This window comes from Ceratotherium simum, chromosome 6 (genome assembly GCF_057802395.1).
Source record: "Ceratotherium simum simum isolate JZ-2026a chromosome 6, ASM5780239v1, whole genome shotgun sequence".
NCBI classification, from domain to species: Eukaryota; Metazoa; Chordata; class Mammalia; order Perissodactyla; family Rhinocerotidae; genus Ceratotherium; species Ceratotherium simum.
This window is the reverse complement of record NC_141905.1, coordinates 64,914,318-64,934,410: the sequence shown is the minus strand read 5'-3', so window position 1 is coordinate 64,934,410 and position 20,093 is coordinate 64,914,318. Positions and strand designations below refer to the sequence as shown.

General features: G+C 44.8%; 1 protein-coding gene across 1 annotated transcript in view; it reads right to left on the bottom strand.

Moving 5' to 3' along the window:
- Positions 1-20,093, bottom strand: part of SORCS3 (sortilin related VPS10 domain containing receptor 3) — a 579,597-nt gene that overhangs the window by 302,062 nt on the left and 257,442 nt on the right. The window contains exon 3 of the mRNA XM_004428052.3: positions 16,252-16,351. Coding sequence (XP_004428109.1) covers positions 16,252-16,351 — 100 coding nt within the window. The remainder of the gene's footprint in view (positions 1-16,251; positions 16,352-20,093) is intronic.

Below are 20,093 nucleotides of genomic sequence, written 5' to 3'. Positions count from 1 at the left end.
ATCAATGAAACTGACTCCAAACCCCTTGAAAGCAGTGATGCATGCTTTCACAAACTCAGTAGACTGAGTGGGTTAGAGTATGGAATTTGGAGTCAACCAAACCTGAGTTTAAAACCTAGGTCACCAACTTCTTAGTGAGGCAAATTTCTCAACCTCTTTCAGCCTCAGTTTCCACAGCAGCAAAAGGGGGATAACAATCACACCTAACTCACAAGTGTGAAAGGGTTGTTGTGAGGATTAATCATATGATGCATATAAAGACTTAGCCCTGACCCCGCACACAGCAAGCATGTTAGGGCTATTATTTACTATTCCGTCAGAGTCCCCCTCAGGGCCCAAAACAAGCCAACACTCACAACAGCCACTGGAGAATGCTCATGGCCCAGAGGATTGTTCTGCTCAGTATCTCCATCAGTCCCTGTAACTCAACTAGAAACGCTCTACTTGCTGCCAAGATCACTACTGGTAAAAAGGCATCGTGCAAAAAGTGCCCATTCCCAGCCTTGGCTGTTTTCAGAGATTAAGTCAATTTTGACTTCTCTACCTCTGCAATCTTAAAGGAAAACACAGTCAGACCTTCTAAATTGGTTATAATTCTAAAGAGAAAAGAAACGCTGGACAGCAAAGCTGGAACTGAGCTTGAGGAGGCAGATCTGCTTTGGGAGGCAGTGGCAGAGGAGTGAATCAGCAAACCTATTTTGGTTGTGAGTATTAGAATACTAGAGGTACAGATGAAATGAGGACACTTACCCGCACATCCAGAAAAAGTCTGGAAATTTTTTTTAAAAATCTTCCCACTCTCAAAAGACTCAGTGAAAACACGCTTTAAAAACTATTGATAACATAAATATGGCCTGGCTGTGTGCTAAGAAACACCCAGGGACACAAAAATTTATGAGATATGGTCCCGGCTCTCCAGCTGAGGACAGGACTTGAAAAGCTATCCACTCTCTTTGTAGTAGGTAATCAAGCCCAGATGTTAAGTTCCAGAAATGACTTCTAAACCTGGCTATACATAAGGGATGCCTAGGAGACTTTTTTGTCTAATACATATCCCCAAAACTCTCCAGACCTACAGAATCACATCTCCAGGATGTACGTGAAGTCTGGAATTCAATATTTTTCAAGTTTCCTCAGGTTATCTGATGCAGTCAATCCATAGACCTGCAATAGAGTTTCAGGAATTAGGGGCAGAAGTTCTATCTGGGGTGAAAAATGGGGATGAGATACTGGGGTATCATGGAAAACTTCACAGAGGAAAGAAGAATTACAATGAATTTTGAAAGAGGAGTAAGATTTTGGTAGGTGGAGTAGGCACATAGTGAGAGCCAAGACATAAATATGGGAAAGATGGTAAACAGGAAACATGCTAACATTTACTTGATGCACGTAGCTTATCTCATTTGATTCTCAAAAGGCCCCTATGAGGCAGCATGGCAGGCATTGTTGGTTGCCTATAAAGCATCCATCAACGCCTCTCCTTCTTCCTTCCTAACAGAATCCATATTCTGTTGAGGTATCCCCCTCTGTGTGGGCGTGTGCTTGGAGAAGGCTAGGCCCCACACTGGTTCCCACAGTCGGCCCAGCCCTGGCATAGGCATGCATGCGGGATGCAATGCTGGGAGCTGTTCACTTTTGGAAACAGTCCCCTCATTCTGAAAATGTAGCATCTTCTATTTTTCTTCTGGACATTTTCATGTCTGGATGTGATGCTACAAACTCTGCAAGCATCTGGTTATCCATTATGAGGAAATTAGCCTGAAGACAAAGACCAACAGTCTAGATGGCAGAGTGGAAAAATGGAAAGAACTTGGTCCTCAATGATGTCACAGAACTAATGAGTTAATAATCAACAATTACATGAAGTAATATATTTCCCATGCTTCAGCCAGTTAAGGCAGAGTTTTCTGCACCTTGTAGAGCCAAAGCATCCCAACTGAGATAAGCAGGTATTATGATTCCCATTTTGTGGATAATGGCCTGAGGTTTGGAGCATTTAAAACTTGTCCAAGGTCACAGAACTGATACCACTGAGCAGGGCAAAGAGAAAGCTGGACAGGTAAGCACGAAACCACATACTATACCACACATATGTATAGATTTTCTCCCATGGACACTGGGGGGCTCTTGAAAGTTTCTGAGTAAGGATTGGCATGATCAAAGTGGTGATTCCTAAAATTAAGTGAAAAGTTCTGACTGTATCATCTTTTGAGAGGATGCTTGGGGTAACGGCCTGCTTCCTCACCACTTCTCCCTCACTTCCAGAGGTCAATGGTCCAAGCTTCAAGTACCTTCCCTAAGACTTCAGGGTATACTGAGCATTCATGAGTTTATATGCAAGCAGTCGTGAGACTAAAGAGAAACAAGCTTTGTAGCCACTTAAGAGAAGAAGGTGACATGGAGTCCTTTAAACCATTCACAATTGGTTTAGGGTCCAGCTGAGGTAAGACAGGTTCTCCAGACAGCCTGGAGTTTATATTAATGTTTATATTAATGTTGTTTATATTAATGCTGAGGAAATCTTCCCAGAGAAATAACTTTTACAACCTTGTGTCCGTGAGGCTGGTCTCCTCTGAGCTATCGAATGCTGATGCTCTGTGATTTGGGATCAAGGCGGGGCGGTTGAGACCAGGAAGCCAGCAGTTTATTATTCCAAGACGTTGCCGGAGCTAACCTGAGTGCTAAGATTCTGCTCTGACATCGACTCCTCTCAAGAGGTCCAGAGTGGAGTCAGGAAATCTTCCATGCATATATATGCTGTCACTGCCTTCCCCAGCATGATTGAAGATACGAGGTTCAGGCCAAAGACCACTTTGGATAATTGCATCCTATCTCTCTGTTACTCTTCTTATGTGACTGTCTTCCTTGTCTGGCCTGGCCTGACAGCTTTAATCAGTCAAGTGCTTCTCCTGCTACCATCTTCCCAACAAGCAAAAGGAACTCTATAAAAATAGGCTTCCAATAACCTCACAGTCTCAGCCTGGAACCCCATGCCCAGGCCTGCCCTGCACTCTTTGGCTGACCTGGTCCCCATCTTCCAGGTATCTTCCCTTCTGCCTGGTCTTCCTGTTTAGGGCCTTTTCTTACCCTTGAGACTTTATCAGACCTTCTCCAAGTTGGACCTTTTCTCTCCTTGTTCAACCTTGACTCAGATTCTCCTCTGATTTTGCTGCCTTTGGCTGCTCTGGGTCCAACGTGGCCTTGAGAACCTTATCCGTGGCCACACGCCCTTGGCCAGGTTCCCCAGCAGAGTCACCCTGGTCTGAAAGGTTGGCTTGGTCTCTTCTAATCCCAGTGCCCTGGAAACTCTAGGTTTACTGGATAAAGACAACGAGCATCTCAAAGCTCCTAGTTGTCAGAGTCCTTCCTCCTTAGCTACCTGTCTGTCCAGGTTTACCTGCATTGTGCAGTGTCTTTCTGTGTAATTTAATAGGAAGAACACTGGGCTTGAAGCCAGAAATCTGATTTCCAAAACCATAGTTCTGCCATTAAACAGCTGTGTAACTTTGAATAAGTGACTCCTCCCACTGGGACTCAGTTTCTTCATAAGTTTAACGAGAAGCTTATACAAGACAACCTTTGAATAACAGATCTCCATGTTTCTCCAAACCAGTGCCTGAGAGAGGGCCGTGAGTGCCCAAGCCAGGCAGAGTGTCTATTCATAAATGGGCAGATCCAACATGGAACTACCCCCTGTTCTTAGGGGCCAGTTGTCCTGAGATTAGGATGATGATACAAGTAATAATAAATAGTATTTACTAACTGGGTACCAGGGATTGGGCACTGGCTAAGCATTTGCATACATTTCTCATTTAATCTTCCTATCAGCCTATGGAGTGGGTACTAGTACTATCCTGATTACACAGACAAGGAAACAGAAACTTTGAAATATTTAATAATATGCCCAAGCCACCAGCTGCTAAGAGGTAAAGCCAAGATCTGCACAAAGTGGCTTATTGCCCAAGTGGAAAGAGACCCTCGGGAACCCAGTCAGCCCTCGCCCTGTAGGGGCTCCCAAGTGAGAATGCCATAGGTTGGCCCTGCTGCTTATTCTTGTGAATTATTGAATGCTAAGGCATTTTCCACAGGCTATTTACTGGCCCCATGGACCCCAGTCTATTGTTTGTCCTCTGCTTAAGAAAACTCAGCAACCCTGTGCTCCTCTGACTTCTCCTGTCAGCAGGGAACATTTCTCATAACTTCTCAGCACGGGACCACAGCATTGTTGGACTGAAGGAAACACATCCTTCTGCCTATCTATACTCCTTTTTTAGATATGTAAAGAGAGGTTCTCCAAGGTCATGGTGCCTATCTAAGCCAAGAGAGGCCAAGAAGACGCCATAGTAAGAGCTTATGATTTGAAGTTGGACAATCTGGGTTGAAAATCTGGCTTGGCGACTCCCCAGCTGGGACCACCTAGTCTGTTTGCCTCAGTGTACACTCCCCCGCCCCCAAGCACCTTCAGTCACACTCTCTTTCTCCTCTTCCCCTTTCTCTTAAAATGGGGATAATAACAGTATTTATCTTATATATTTTTGTGTGAGAAAACTGTTCATGTAAAATCATTAGCATGGCACACAGTAAGTGTTCAATAAATGTTAGCATTTTTTTTTTTATAATGCCCAAGCCAGAACTAGAACCTGGTCCTGATATCTAGTCTAGCAGCTGCTGCCATAACTGCAGTCTCTGAGTTCTTGGGCCATCGGCTCCTCTCCTGGCTCTCACTCCAAAATGAGAGTTCCACCTAAATACAGCATCTGCTGGTGTGAGGTCCAGGACTGAAGTGCCTACATATTTCCTGGGTCTGGCACATGTCCTCCACAAGCAAGGAGATCACAAATGTGTAGTGTTGAGAAGGATAACCTGTACACCATCGAGAGGGAGCAATGAATCTGGATGTGCCTCTGCACAGATGGAGGTGGTGTTTTGTGGGGGTCCAATGCTGGAGAAGCTGTCTGGGGCTCTGAAACCAGAAAGACCTGGATATGAATCCCTGTTCCACCAGCTCTATCTGCTTAATGGAGCTTGGGTGTTAATGGGTGGAAACTTGCTTTGCACACACTGCCCATGGCTGGCAACTATCATTTTAAATTTAGACTTCATTAAGTGAGCTAGAAGCAATCCATGGATCAGTAAGAAGGCACACAAGGTAGGTGGCTGGATAGAGGAAGAAACAGAAAAGATGCAGAGAAAGCAACTTTTTGTTTTGGAAGTTGAAAGGACTTTATCTAACACTAGTTTGAGGGGGATAGATTCCTTTTCCCGGGACAGAAAAGTCAGCTATGGATATATGGATATATAGTGGACATGGGGTCCCTGGGAACTGGGAAGTATCATTGAGCAGAGGGGACAGCCAAAGAGAGGTTCATTTAATAGGGAGGGGAGAAAGACGCATTGTTGAGCACCTTCTCTGTGCATTCTATATATATTGTTATTTAATTCTTAATTTTTTTTTAAATACTATTGTGAGCCCCATTTACAGATGAGAAAACTAAGACTTAGAGAAATTAAATAATATATTCAAGGTCACACAGCTAGTGAGGCATGGGCTATGCTATGAAGCTCTTCCCTCCACATCAGACGGCCTTGCTGGGCACTAGGGAGGAACCAGGAATAGCCGGCAAGTTTCTAAACTTAACCGCACCTTTTCCCATCACTGGCAGCCAGAGATACTCATGTGCATCTCTTGCACCTCCATCCTCTCTGGCTCATTTTGTTCCTCTGTTTGGTCATCATAAGACAGCCCGAGTCATTTCTCAGAGTTAGACTCGTGCCATGGAATGAGAGGGCTGAGTATCTGCATCTGCTCCCGGGGGCCCTCCACATGGGGCTGCCAGCACTGAGCTAGGTCTCCATTTGTCACTGCGGTCACTGTCTCACTCTGCACTGCCAGCTCAGACCCCAATGTGCAGGGACAGGGACTTGCTTGCTCCAAACCTGCCCCAGAGCCACTTGGCAGACCCAAGGATCCCAGGACGCTCGCCCCTCCTTACCCGAACATGCTCACCAGCAGAGTGTGTGCTGAGTGCTGACATCTGTCATTCTGACCTTGGGTTGGTAATGGGGGGACGGGCCGGGGGTGAGGCGTGCATGCCAGTAGCAATCTCTCTGCTTGGTTGCGCTCACCCAGGAAGGAAAAAATAGAGTCATTTCTTCTGGTGGTGGTGGTTGTTTTTGTTACAGATATCTCTACCTCAGGGGCAGTGAGATCCATTTGCTATATAACTGCATCAGAACATTAGGAAGAACACATCACTCTGCCTTCCCAAGCTCTTTGTTAAAATTGCTCAGCCTCTGATACTCAGAAAACACACCCACAAGGTCTGGTGAGGGCAGGGCAGGGAAGGAAAGTTGGAGTGGGATGCTTAACAAGGCAGCTCATGAACCCAAGAGGTTCTGTCAGCATTCCTTACACACAGCCTTCATGCCGTCAGCCCCCTGCTCAGAAGCCTGCTATGGCTCCCCATGCCCTTCTGCACTGAGTCCTAACTCCACCCCTGAGCTTTTGGGGGTCTACGATATCTTGTCCCACCCTATCTTTCTCCTAACCTGCAACTGCTAAACCCAATATCCCTGTTAAAACCGCCATACCCTCATTCCCCCATCTGACTGTCCTGTCTATTCCCTCCTTCTCCATATCCCAAGCTTTCTTCCAAAGCCTGCCCCATTTTTGCCTCTACCTCTCACCAACTCTGAACATGCCACAGGGTGACATCATTCTTCGAGCTTCATGCTGTATTAACTCTTTCAGACTGGGACAAATGGTCTTCTTTTTTAAAGACCTTCGAAGTGTAAAATTCCCATGATCTCCATTGGTCATCCAGGCCTGGTTTAGAAGCCCCCATAAATGTCCCTCATGTTCTGATTTTCTCTTACCCAGCCTCACTCGCTCATGCTGCAGTTTAATGCCCTCTCCTTTGGTTTGGAACCTTGGTCTTTCTGCTCCTATTACTGGTTCTGCCTTAGGCTCTCCCCTGAGCTGCCATCCACCCCCAAATGGGATCCCTCCTCAGACGTTTGACTGAGCAACCATGGTAGTCAACCAGGGTCCCTGGATGAGCCGGGCAGCAAAACAGAACCAGCAACTCATGTGACCATCCAGAAACACAGGATTCCTTTAATCCTTAGTTCATTTCAAACCAGATTTTGCCCAGAAGAGAAACAGGGATATTTTTTTCTTTTTTCTTAACTCTGAAGTTTTCATAACGCTCTTTGTTGAACATCCTCTATACCCACACAGATGCACATATACATGCACACATATGCACAAACCCAAAACCAATAAAAATCAAATTAAAAAAAATAGGTTAGGCAAACATAAGCCACTAAGAAGTGCAGTAAGTGGCTAGTTTTTATTATTTCTCTTAAATGCCTGGATATTCTTACTGCAAATCATATCTTTATTAAAAAAAAGAAATGATATACTTGATGCAAACCCTAAAGGGCACTTTGGAGAGAAGCCAGGCTATAGGTTTATATTCTTCCCATTTTTGAATAAAATGCAAAAGAAAAAACTAGTAATCATTTTAATGAGCCTTTAAATAAATTCTTGGCTAGATCCCATTGCAGTAATTTATACAGGGAACCACATACATATATTTGCTGAGAAAGGGAGTTTGTGACTAAAGAGTGAATTTCCAAGAATTACTCCAGATTCCTTTTCCTTTAAGTTATTGGTTTGAATTGAACCACACTTCGTATCCACTCACTGGGTCGCACTGGCAAAGGCAGATGGGAACTTATAAACCAGTGTCTTTCCCCTCAGTGATCCACCTCTCTTCTGATTTCTTAGCTTTCCTTTACTCTGATTTCTCAGCCCCTGATGAAGTCTGATACCTTTTCTCTTGGAGGGGTTACTTTCTGGTTCTCTTTCTGGACATACCAAGAAGAAAAAGGTTTGGACTTGGAATTAGTAAATGAGGGAGGTTTGGTCCAAGTTCTGTTCTTTTCTGTTTTCCCTCCTTCCTTTCACACATTTTTCCCCTAAATGCATCTCCCAAAACACTGCTTTAGCCCCCTTGGTAACTATTAATTTATGAGGGAAGAAAAACGAGGTGGTTGTGAATTAACAAGACTGGGACCATTTCTCTCCATCAGTAGAACAATCAATCTCTCTCAGGCAGTCAGCAGGTTTGGTTTTAAGAGACAGGGGAAAAGGCTGGAAAAAAGAAGGGGGCAGCGTGTCTCCCGAACAGGGCAGGATGTGAGGCTCTTAAAAAACCCAGGGTCTGGGAGCTGCTTCCTCCCCAAGGAAGTCAAGAAGCAGGCAGCCCAGCAGGGGAGGCCAGGCAGCCCCTGTGGTCAGCAGTAGGGGCACAGCCAGGGAGCCCAGATTCCAGTCTGTGATCATGTCAGCTCCATCTGAGTAGTCACAATCTTCCCCTCCCTTTCTGTAGTTTATTTCCTCCAAAGCAATATTATTCTCATCTAATTTTTACTTTTTCTCATCTTATTCTAATTGTGCTCCCAAAAGGAGGGGATAGGTAAATGATCTTTTATCTCCATTTTACAGATTAAGAAACAGGGGCTCACAGAATTTAAATGACTTTCTAAATGCCTCACAGATGATTAAGAGAAAGGCCTACACAGAAATCCTGATTCCTTCTCCAACATCTCTTCCCCAGGGGACCCAGCCTCTTGGTTCTTTGATAGCCATTTGGGCTCAGGCATGCTACTCAACCATTCTGTGCTTCCAACATGTACAAGAGGCAGTTTGGATCCCAGGCCCTTGGTTTCTAATCCAGGTTCATTTGAAATGGTATTCCAGCTGCATATCCTTTTGGCTTTGAGACCAGAGAACTGAGAAGTTATGGATGTTTGTATGAACCCTACAGATATAACACACATTCAGTGAGATGGGTGGGGATTACATATTCCCAACCACTCCCTGCTTGCATTTACCCCTGTACCCGGTCATGGTTCTCCATCAGACCTGTGCTCCAGCTGTCAACAGCCTGGGGGCTTGGCGGAGAAGGCTGGACCAGGCATCAGTAGACCCAGTTTCAGCCCCGGCTCTGCTGCAAATGACTTCGTGACCTTGGGCAAGTCCTCAAGTGGCCTCCTCTGTTAAATGAGGGCCTGCATGGACAGTCTCTGGGGCCCCTTTTAGCCCCAACATGCAGTGAGTCTAAGAATTAAATATGAGCAAAAGTGAGTTAGATGAGCACATTAGACCAAGGTAAATGACCATCAGTAACGAAAATTTTGAGCAAGTCACTATCTCTTGTTGCCAAACTTTCATCATCTATAAATGGAATAACAACAGTACCAACATTAAAGGTTTGTTGGTGAAGTAGTAAATGAGTTAATTCATGAAAGCAGTTAGAATAATTTTTGGCACATAGTAAACTTTCAAAAAATGCCAGCTGTTTCTTCTTCTTCTTCTTCTTCTTATTATTATTATTATTATTATTTTTATCATCATACACACTTGTTACCTTTGGAAACAGAAATGGACATTAGCACTAAGAGGAACTTCTCTTACTTGCTCTTTAATACATAGCCTACTAAGCACATTTTCTGAAGGGAGAAAGCAGGGCCCAGAGACATGAGATGCCCGGTTGAGGCTGCAGCAAGTACGTGGCCATGCAGGAGGAAGTGTGGCGCAGCAGAGCTGCTCCGCTCCTTGCTATTGCGATACTTGGTGTCCTCGCCTCTGGGATGCCAGAACAGATTCAGACAGCATCTCTAGCTCATTTTCCTGCAGGAAGAGGGCTATGCATGCCTAGACAAGGACAGTGATGCTCATGTGAAGTTGCATCAGCTCATGCTGATGGAACCCCTCAATCATGCCATCAAGGATGCTGCTCTGAGTTCTACCAGCAGAGTCAATGGGTTAAAGGGAACCCCCTACCTTCTGATCAAGGAAGTGTAACTTCAGAAAAGCTGGCCTGCATGGGAGGGCTAAGCTGGCCAACATGTGGCCATAGAACCAAGAGCTATGGGGATCACGTCTTCCAAGGATTAGCCAATTGGCTATTCATTGAGCCCAAAGTCCATGTATTGTCACTTATCCCCATGTAGCCCTCTGAGAGGCACTGGCCAAATGCTGGCAACTTGAACCAGAAGGAACCTCAAAAAGGGAGGACCTAACCTTGCCATTACACAAACAGGGAAATGGAGACTCTGAGTGGAGCTGGTTTGTTTAAGAACACTCAGCTACTCAGGGGTAGAACCAGGGCCAGAAAGCAAATGTCTGCCTCCTACTCCTGCTCTAGTGGTCTCACCCCTAAATGATACAAAAGGTCCCTTTGCCTTGCAGGACCTACTATGTGACTCCTATGAGTTAAAGGGAGGTCTTTGCAAGACATGCTCAACTTGGTTTATCTCTTACACAGACAGAAAGGCCTCAGAGCAGGCCCCCAGCAACAGCAGCTACTAAGTGTCATCCTTATCCTGTGGCCCCAAAGACCATTTTGCAAATACTAACTTTTCACCTGGAGACTGACTTACTACTCAGAATATGGCACATGACGCCAGTTGGATACAAGGGATTGAAGTAGATTTGGGACAGTCTGCCAGCCCCCACACCCTGAACTCCACATCCTAGCCTATCTAAAACACTTCAAAATATAGAAGTTTCATATAAAAATATGTAGAGAAAAAATATCATAAGAAAATCAAAAAATGATGACAATGTTGTTGCACTGGGCCCTCATTCTCACATGACAACAGTCATACGGAGCTGATTACTGGAAAATCCTTTACAGAGGGACAGCCACACTCCCCACCTGGCCCACATCACTCATTGGTATTACCTACATGGCCCTTGCATGCATTTGAGTTTGAGACCCCAGGTCTATGCATGCAATTGTTTTCTGTGTGCATCTTATCTGGTCAGGTAGATTGCACATTTCTAAAAACAGGAACCTCCCCTCCAAAATACTTTGCACAGAGGTAGACATTTAACAGATTGCTTAACAGCCTAAAATTATCTTTCCACACTCTTTTTTTTTTTCTTTTGCTTTGCTTTAGTGTGAGAGATTTTAATATCTGTGAATTGAAAGTGTATTACCATAGAGCTTACTTTCCCTGACCCTCCAACAACCTTGGGAGACATGGTTAGGGAAAGCAGAGATCCAATATTGTAAAATTCTGTTTGTTTTGTTTAGAGATTTCCAGGGTATTAAAGTAAGCTCAGGGTTATGTTGCTGTATTAAGAGAAGGACATGGGCATAACCAACATCCGACCACACACACAATGCTTCTTTAACAGCTTGACAGAGGCAGCTCGCTCATCTGAAAATCTGACTGGTAATTCCCACTCTATTTTTGTAGGGTAGCCTGGAAGTAATTATTCTTCTCACTGGTAAATCAATTAGGAAAGGAGGATATAACACTCCCCTCCTCCTCCAAGAAAATGCTAATCCTCTAATACTAATGGGCAGAAACCCCAAGCAATAGAGTTACTAGTAATAGAGTGATGATGTAGCTGGTCTTTATACCTGTGCCAGGGGCAGCCAACCTGTCGCAGGATCACATGATACAGCACAGCCCCTGTGGGCAGACAGAGGTGAATGGGGACCCTGGACCCCCTCGACTAGCTACTTTACAAAAAGCATGTGGCTCACCTGCTGGAGCATCAGTTTCCTCACCTGTGAAATGAGGATAAAACTATGAGGCTTAGGGGATTAATAGTGAAACTTAGAATAGAGCGTAGAAATGAACTTAGCCCAGTGTCCAAAACTTATTAGGAGCTCAATAAAATGAAGTTATTACCCTATTCTGATGTCAGACCTTACAGTCCTCCCTATACACACACACACACACACACACACACACACACACACAGAGGCACAGGCATCTCTACTCTGCAGTAATTTGGTCACATTCCCTGGCAGTCAGACCTTCCTGTGCTTTCCGCCATTTCCAAAACAGTTTCCAAATCTGCAGGTGGCAGCCACTTTTGAGCCAGAGCAATTAGGCCATAGCATGCCTGCATTTCCCTATCTGCTCAAAGATTTGTTCTCAAATAGACATCCACAGGAGCCAAGCCCTTCTCTTGTTAAAGTAGAAAGTCTTCAACCCATTTGTAGTGTACAAAGCACAGCTCTGTTAAACGCAAGTTTGACCTTGGCATGTGCCATTCTGCATGGGTCTGAGGACAAGACTCAGCCGACAGTAATGAGTTCTAGGAACCCAGGGATGTTTATCTGCTGCCAAGGGAAGGAGAAGCTGTGAGCTGCAGCTCAGACCGCACCATAGCAGAGCCGTTCTCCAGGGGGCAACCTCACACACACCTGCTTCCAGAACTAACACACTGCTCTTCATGTTCAAAGTGCCAGTCTCAGACATCACCCAGGCAATAAGCTAACTGGCCAATGGCCAGAGAAACAGCGAGGGATGTAGAATTCACATCAAATACAGCCAGGGCAGGTCAAGGTCATTAAAATAATGCTGATGCCCCCACATCATAGAACGGTCTAGAACAACTTCAATGGGAGTAGCTCCCAGCATTTTATATCAATACTTTCATTTAGAGAAAGACTAGTAGATATTACTAGCCCAAACGTCAACTTCCTTAAGGGAGTCCAGCATTGCTAGATGTATCCTAATTTGTCCCTCAAATAAAACCAATGGAAAGGCCATTGTAGATCCACCACTCACAGGTAATACAGCCTTGGGGTAATTTACACAGAGTCTATTTCCTTATCTTGCCCGCCTTCTAAAGTGACTGGAAGGACTGGAGATTATACAGACAAAGCTCCTAAAAGGAAGTTTAGTATAGTAGGTGCTCAATTAATGCTAACTAAGATTATTCCTAGTAGAAGGAGACTATACACATGTTAACACTTCTACTTTCAACCTAATGGCTTATCTGCATTTGGAGACTTTATGTTGTCAAAAAAGTGTTAAAAAATCAACAATGAGCTTTGGGAAGAACTATATAAATACAAGCACAATTTACTGTTTTGCCAGGGGCAACAGATCTCTGATGTACTCACAGGCGCCAATGAAAGCAGTAGCCATCTGTTAAATAAATAACTCATTAGGTGAAAAGCAAGTGTTTCCACAAGATTAACTGAAAAATCTGCTGGAGACTACTGCCATTAGCTCGTCAATGAACATGGGGAGCTACTGCTAATTTGGGTGCTGAGAAAATAGAAAGAATCTTGCTTAATTCAAGCTGAGATGAGAATCCAGATGACCACAGCTTTAAATGTCAAGACGTAGTTAAGAAGGAAACAAAAAAAAAAAGTTTCATTACAAGGTCAAAGTGACCCAGAGTACTAGACCAATAAAGAAACAAATAAGAGTATTTTCATTTATTCCTAACTGTCATTTTGCCTGAGTGGCTAGAGAAGGGTAGGTCTGGTAAACTGAATATTCTGGTTAAGAAAAAGTCACCACGTAGAATATTTGTGCATCTTCAATATCTAGAGGTTCAGAACACAAGTGAAAACACTTAACAGTAAAATGAAACAGAATCTAATTTCATCTTTCCTTGGATTCAGAAGCACTTCAGGATCACACAGTCTCCTTATGAAATTAATTTCTATTGCTATTTTCAAAAAAAAAAAAAAATTCCCTGGCATTAGCCTGTCCTTTCCCCAATCTGAGTGATGACAATGTCTGAACTTTTCACTTTCTGGGTGGCTGTGCCTCTTAGGTGGAAGCTAACTGTGCTTTGGTGGTGTTTTTCAGAGAAGATAGAAAAAATAGGCCTAACTTTTGTTAACTGGGGAATGCTTCCTATGAGAAATTCCTCCAGGGAGCCCATGGTCTGAATGTCACCTGTGGGAAGGAGAAATAGAGGTGGCATTTCTGCACCAGTAATCTCCGAATCCCAGCTGCTATTCCTTCCAACCCTCAGCATCTGTCTTAACCTGCCTGTTGTCTCTCACACTTCTAAGTACCTCTAGGTTGTGCTAAGGCAAGTTAAAACAGTCAGGAGTAGAGAAAAACAGCAAAAGACCAAAAGAGATGTGGTTATATGTAAGAGTGCAACAGGAAATGCACATGACAAATGACCACCAAAATGGATGCAAACAGTGTAACCCTTCATATGCCACTTGGGAAAATCCTTACGAAGACAGCTGGTCTATCGCCTATGTGAAAATATGATTAATTCTGTTGCTGTCCAGATGTAGGGCAGAGATCAACACTGAGGGCACCTGCCAAGTGTCAAATACCCACTTCCTGCTTCTCACAGAGTGCATACACCCACTGTCATTCCATCTGACCCCAAGTCCCTTCTGTGGGATGGGAGGAGCTTTACACTGGGAGTCATGAGACCAACTGCCTATGCTGCCACTAACCAGCTGAGTGAAATGGATGGGACATTTGTCTTCTGTGGGCCTCAGCTTCTCTCTTACTAAAGGGAGAAGGGCAGAGGAAGAACTGAGATAGATCCTCGCTGACTCGATACAGTCAAGTTTTATCACGTGCCATCTTGGATGTGGCAACAAGCTTTAATTCCAGGTCACGAAGCAACTGCCCCAAGCTTCCAACTCAGAACTAAACCATCAATTTTGAATCCGTAGGCTGTGATTGCAGGGGGGGAAAAGGTGCAAAGTGTAGTCTGAAGCAAAGAAAACTGGCCTGAGACTCAAGAGTCCCAGGGTCTATCCCTGGTTCCTTTTCTTGCCTGGCTATGTGGGAATTTTTGGTTTCAATCTTCTCATCTGTTAAATGAGGCTATTGGTATAGATGAAGGATTCTTAACTGAGACTCCATGGACATCCTGGCTCCATGGGTGGAATTCTAGGTGCTCATGAACACCTTAAAATTGTTTTCAAAATTTTGTGTGAGGGGACATGTTTCTAGGGACGAGGTCTAGAGCTTTTATCACATTTGCAAGAGTTGTAGTTCAAAAACTATCAATAACTGCTTGTATAGACAAAATCTATGATCCCTTCCAGCTCTAATATTCAATAATTCAAATAACAATACTGAAAAATGTGAAAATGACAACCCTTTGGGACAAAGAAAAGAGAAACTCCTCAGCTAAAACCAGTCACAGGTGCCTAAACAGCTGTCCTGATTATCAGGGTTTGGGCACTTGGTTGGTGACACTTTGGCACCGTCTCAGGTCTGGGGAGGTCTCGGGTCTCAGGTCTTGGGCATCAATCACCAATGCTGACCCAGGAGTCACCGATTCTGCTTCCTCCCTTTGCTGAGGATGTTTAGGGGAAGTGGAGGTGGGAGCGAGGAGAATGGGTGAGGCTGTGAGTTACGATGCTAAGTATGAGCAGCATAAACAACCACCGTTCCAAGCCGCAGCCTGGACTCCAGCAAGCTGGAATCAGAGATCACAGACTTCTACAATGGGTTGAAGCTCACCCTTGAGCTTAACTTACTGAAGGAAAGGTCTGCAAGACCATCAGGGAATGCAAGTCAGATTGCAAGAGGAGAGCTTGGGAGTGCCATTGTCAGCCTTTTAGAAACATGGAAACGGCCTTTTATACATCTGTTGTGTTTTCTGGGGCCAGGCCTGCCTCAGCTTCTAAACAGCAGTGCCTTCCTAGTTGGGGAAAGATCACCTCTCCCCGAAGTCAATATACTGTACAGTATTCATTTTCTAAAACAGTCCACCTTCCATGGAATCCAGGTGCCCTTCTCCCAGCAGGTCTCCACGACCAAGGGCTGACCTTATACGATTTCATCCATGTCCTGGCGGTTAGTTAACTGGAAAGACAGAGAAGCAGAGGAGCCGGCGGAGCCAGATCTGCTCTCCTGTGCCTCAGACGCAGCTCTGGATCCAAGTTGAAGAATCCAGAGGCTGCTTATCCCTCCCTTGGCAAAAAGGGACTCCCTGTTTATAAGGAGCTCTCTGAAAATAGACCAGCAAGAGGGAGGCTGCAGAAGGACTCAACCAGGGAGTCAAGCAGATCCATACTCAGATCCCAAATCTGTTACTTTCCACTGTCTGACTTCAGGCTAGAAAGCTACATAATCTCTCTGAGCTTCCGTTTCTTCATCTGTAAAATGGGGCAATAATAATTTCTACCCCATAGATTCACTGTGAGGATAAATGAGATAAGGTGTGTGAAGCACTTAGCACCTTTCCTGGCACAGAGGAACCCCTTTAGTATGTAGTTTTACTGTTGTTCTTGTTGTTTTATTATTATTACTACCACTACTATCAAGGCAGTTCTAAGAATTACCAACAGTGTCTGTGATGTTCTTGGCATGTAAAACAGACCGTCTATAAGTGATTCCATGGCTACTGGTTTGTTTCTTAACTCCTGGCCCCAGGCAGCCCTGCTACCCTGCAGGGAGTGCTTGGGACCCACTGACCCCTCCTCTTACCTTCTTTTTGTTGGTGGGATTGACGTAGAGGTAACTGAGGACAGTCTTCAAACCCACTTTCTCATTCAGCTTTTCATAGGTGGTGCCATAATCCGTTGATCTGCAGGTAAAAGAGAAAGAAAGGAAGGGAGAGAGTGTTTTACCAAATGAGGGATTGTGTCTAAAGGGGAGCCAGGCTCCCCCCTGACCCGCACTTCTGTTCCCAAATCACATGAGTGCTTAAAAGTGTTCTTCAGAGATAAAAGGCCCCATTAATTTTAGAAGAGCAATTAGACTAATGCGTCTGCTTACTACCTGAGCTCGCTCCCCTGTGCTCCTGGCCTTTCTCAGAGACATACGTCTCTGCCCTTCGTGAAGCTGTGCGATGGAAGGAGCTGCTGGAGACTGCCTTCCTCCAGTGCTCAGCCCTCTGCTTCTCTGCACGGTGCTGTGGAGGGGAGCCGAGCGAGGAGGCCACAGGGAGAGGGCCCAGACCGACCATCTCCTGAGGTCACTGGGGTGCAATCAGCTTCATGCTCCCTCCACTGAGCCTGAAGCCAGGGGGCCCGGCATCTAAGAGCTTGTGGGGTCCAAAGGCCAAATCAGGCCGCACCAGGCAGAGGGTCTGATGTTTTACACAGGAGCAGTGGTGTGTCAGGGTGAAAAGCCAATGACATTGAAGTGCTGCCAATAGTTCATCATTCCAGTTACCCTGATGGTACCTGCTTGTCCTTCGGGCCTAATTTCCAGGGCTCTGATCTTACATCGAAACCACAAGTCAGGACTCAGAGAACAAAGGCAGGCCAACCCACAGGCTCCTTTCCCTCCATCTGCCTTTCCATGGTGGAGGAGGGAGAGCGGGTGCCAAACAGCGAGATTCAAGCAGCCAACCTCCCTGCCACCTTTCACCTCGCTTCCCCACCCACACTCCACACACACCTCATTCCCTTTTCAAACCACCAGTATCACCAGGTTTTCATCCCCTCTTTCTGTCATCACCTTCCTTGGCTAGATTCACGAAACTTCTTCCACTTCAGCTTTAGAAAGTCACAGTAGTCAGTTTATTTCTCCATGGTCAACTGACCTCATAGTTGCATTCATTCGGCCTCAAATCTCAGCTCCCAACTCTGGCTGTGTGCCTCCCCTCGTAACTACCTGCCTCTGCCTTTTCTGGAAGCCTTTACCCATTCTCTAACTCTAATCTGCTTCTGCCGTAGCCCACAGCTTAGCTTTACAAGCCTAGTAGCCAAACTATGTGATGACTTTAAGAATTATCCCCAGCCTCTTCCAACCTGGCAAATTCCATGTCCCAGGCCCAGCTTAAATATCTACCCTCACCTTTGTTAAGGCTTCGCCAGCCTTCTTCCCAATCGCTGCTCATCTCTCCTCTGCACCAGAACAAACTTACCCATCCATTATATGCCCAAGGCACACTGTACATGCCTCTTTTTAACTCTTCGATATTGTCATGATGTGCTTACTTATGTTCGGTTTCTCCAACCACAATGTAAGCTCCTCAAGGACAAGGAACTTCAGAGAACACTATGGTGAGAGGAAAGAACAGGAACTTTGGGCTTTGCAAAATCTGTTTCATTCCTAGTTCTGCAGCCCTCTGGTTGCATAACCATGTGCAAGTTTCTTAACCCGCGGGAGCCTCAAGTTTCTAATCTGAAAAATGGGAATAATTTAATCTCACAAGGCGTTTGTGAGGATGCAAAAATATAACACATGGGAAACCTCCTCATAGGATATAGGGGTACTGAAATGTTAAAAAAATAAATAAAAATAAAAAGGGTGTTCACTTCTCCTTTCCCAAAAATGTATAGAACCAGGCTTTACACATCGTGCACACTCAACACATTTACTGAACAAACAAGTGTCACTATTCCAAACTCTTCCCTATGCTACCCACATGGTCATCAGTTATGCTAATTTTAATAATCAGTCCCCCAAAAACTGACTTCTTATCTTCTGTTTCCTGTCTACCATGCACACTGGGAATCATTCCCAATCTTTCTCCTCGCTTTTATCTCTTGAACCCAGCTTAGTCTCCAAATCTTGGTAATTCTATCTCCTAAATAACTTGGACCCCTGGTCTTTCCATCCTCATTCCAATGCTGTGGCTCATGTGTCATCATTTTTGCAACAATTCCCCAATTGGATGCTCTCCTTCAACCTTCTCCCCTTCCCATCATCCCTCACGCTGTCATCAGGTTATATTTCCACCACCCAGATCTCTCCACCTCAACCCCTGGTAGTAATTACCCACTGCCTGCACACGGTGAAGCTGTATCTTCCAAGCTTAGTCTTATAAAATCTAGCATCAACCTCCCTTACTAGACCCATTTCCAACCACCTGCTCCCCTTTCTCTCCAGCCTCACTAAACTTTCCCGAATATGTTGCATTTTCATTGCCCTCCATTGCTGCACATATCATTTCCTTTGCCTGAACTATCCATTCCCTGTTTCCTCCACTTGGTAAATTTCTCTCGAACCTTCAACACCCAACTCCAATATCACCTTCCTTCCAACTTTCTCAATGGGAAATCAATCACAATTTCCTTTGTGTTCTCACACCACATTGTACAGAGTTCTATTTTAGCATTTACACTATTGTTTTGGTCATCTATTTCTATTCTGGGACCTCTCCCTTGACTCTAATTCCCTAAAGACAAGAACCATTTCTTACAGCAGCGCTAATATCTTGCACGATACCTGGTACAAAGCAAGTGCTCAATGTACTGATGTTTGTATCATTTTGCTTTGTCTTTATTTGCGAGAATGAATGAGCTTGTCCAAACCCACTCACAAGTTCTTGACCAATGTCTAGTGGCAACTCAACACACAGCCACACCGAGAAAACACCCATGACCCTCTGGATGCTGGCAAGGTCTAGCAGCATCTGGTGCCAGGGAAGCATCCATAGTTCACTCACACTACCATTAAGGTTAAGTGACCAATCGCCCTGAGCTCCTATTCTACCCAGAGCAGCGGAGGAGACAGACCATAATTGCTGGAGACTGCCAGTTGCATACTTTTATTAATCCAAATAAAACATTTTATAGAATGAATTACTTCTTGATTCTGTTCTCTTAAAGGCATAAAGACAGCACAGTATGGGTAGAGAACATTGAACTTGGAATCTGGAAATCTAGACTCTAGAAGTGATTTTGAAATGTGCTCAAAGTGTTACCCTGGACAAGCCAATTCTCTAAGCTTGCTAAAGAAACAATTATTCTGACACTTGTTAAATGGTGAGGCAGACATCATTCGGGACTATTGTGATAGGTACAGGGACTGCTGCAATGGGGTTTTGCAGTACGGGAGAGAGACTGGGCTCAACCCTGAATTTAACAAGGAAAAGTGAGAATTTACAGCCACAGAGAAGGGTGGGAGTCAGGAATGGAACATGACTAAGAGGGTAGCGTAAATCATTGCTAACTGACCTGACAGGATTCTTGCTGAAGGCAGGCCAGGGTGATTGACATCCCCTGGGGCACAGTGGGGGATGAGGAATTTGATCAGATTTTGAGGATGATAACATACTGGCTACTGGTGGGGGCGGTGGGGGGGGGGGGGTCTGGCTAAACTGACTTAGCAGGATTCTTGCTAAAATTGGGATCTTGAGGACGTGCCCAAGGACAGGGCCTAGTTGAAAAAGAGCTCAGAGGATCCTGACTAGAGTTTGGTCAAGAAGAGAATCTTTGTCAAGCCCCATCCCATCATCAGCACAAGAAGTTTAACTCAGATAATCATAAGGCCCCTTCTGGACCTTAAATGTTATTATCCCACCAACAAAATGTTAAGCTGTTTTGATTCCAACTAGTAATTTTTCCTCATACTATATATAGCTAACATCTTAC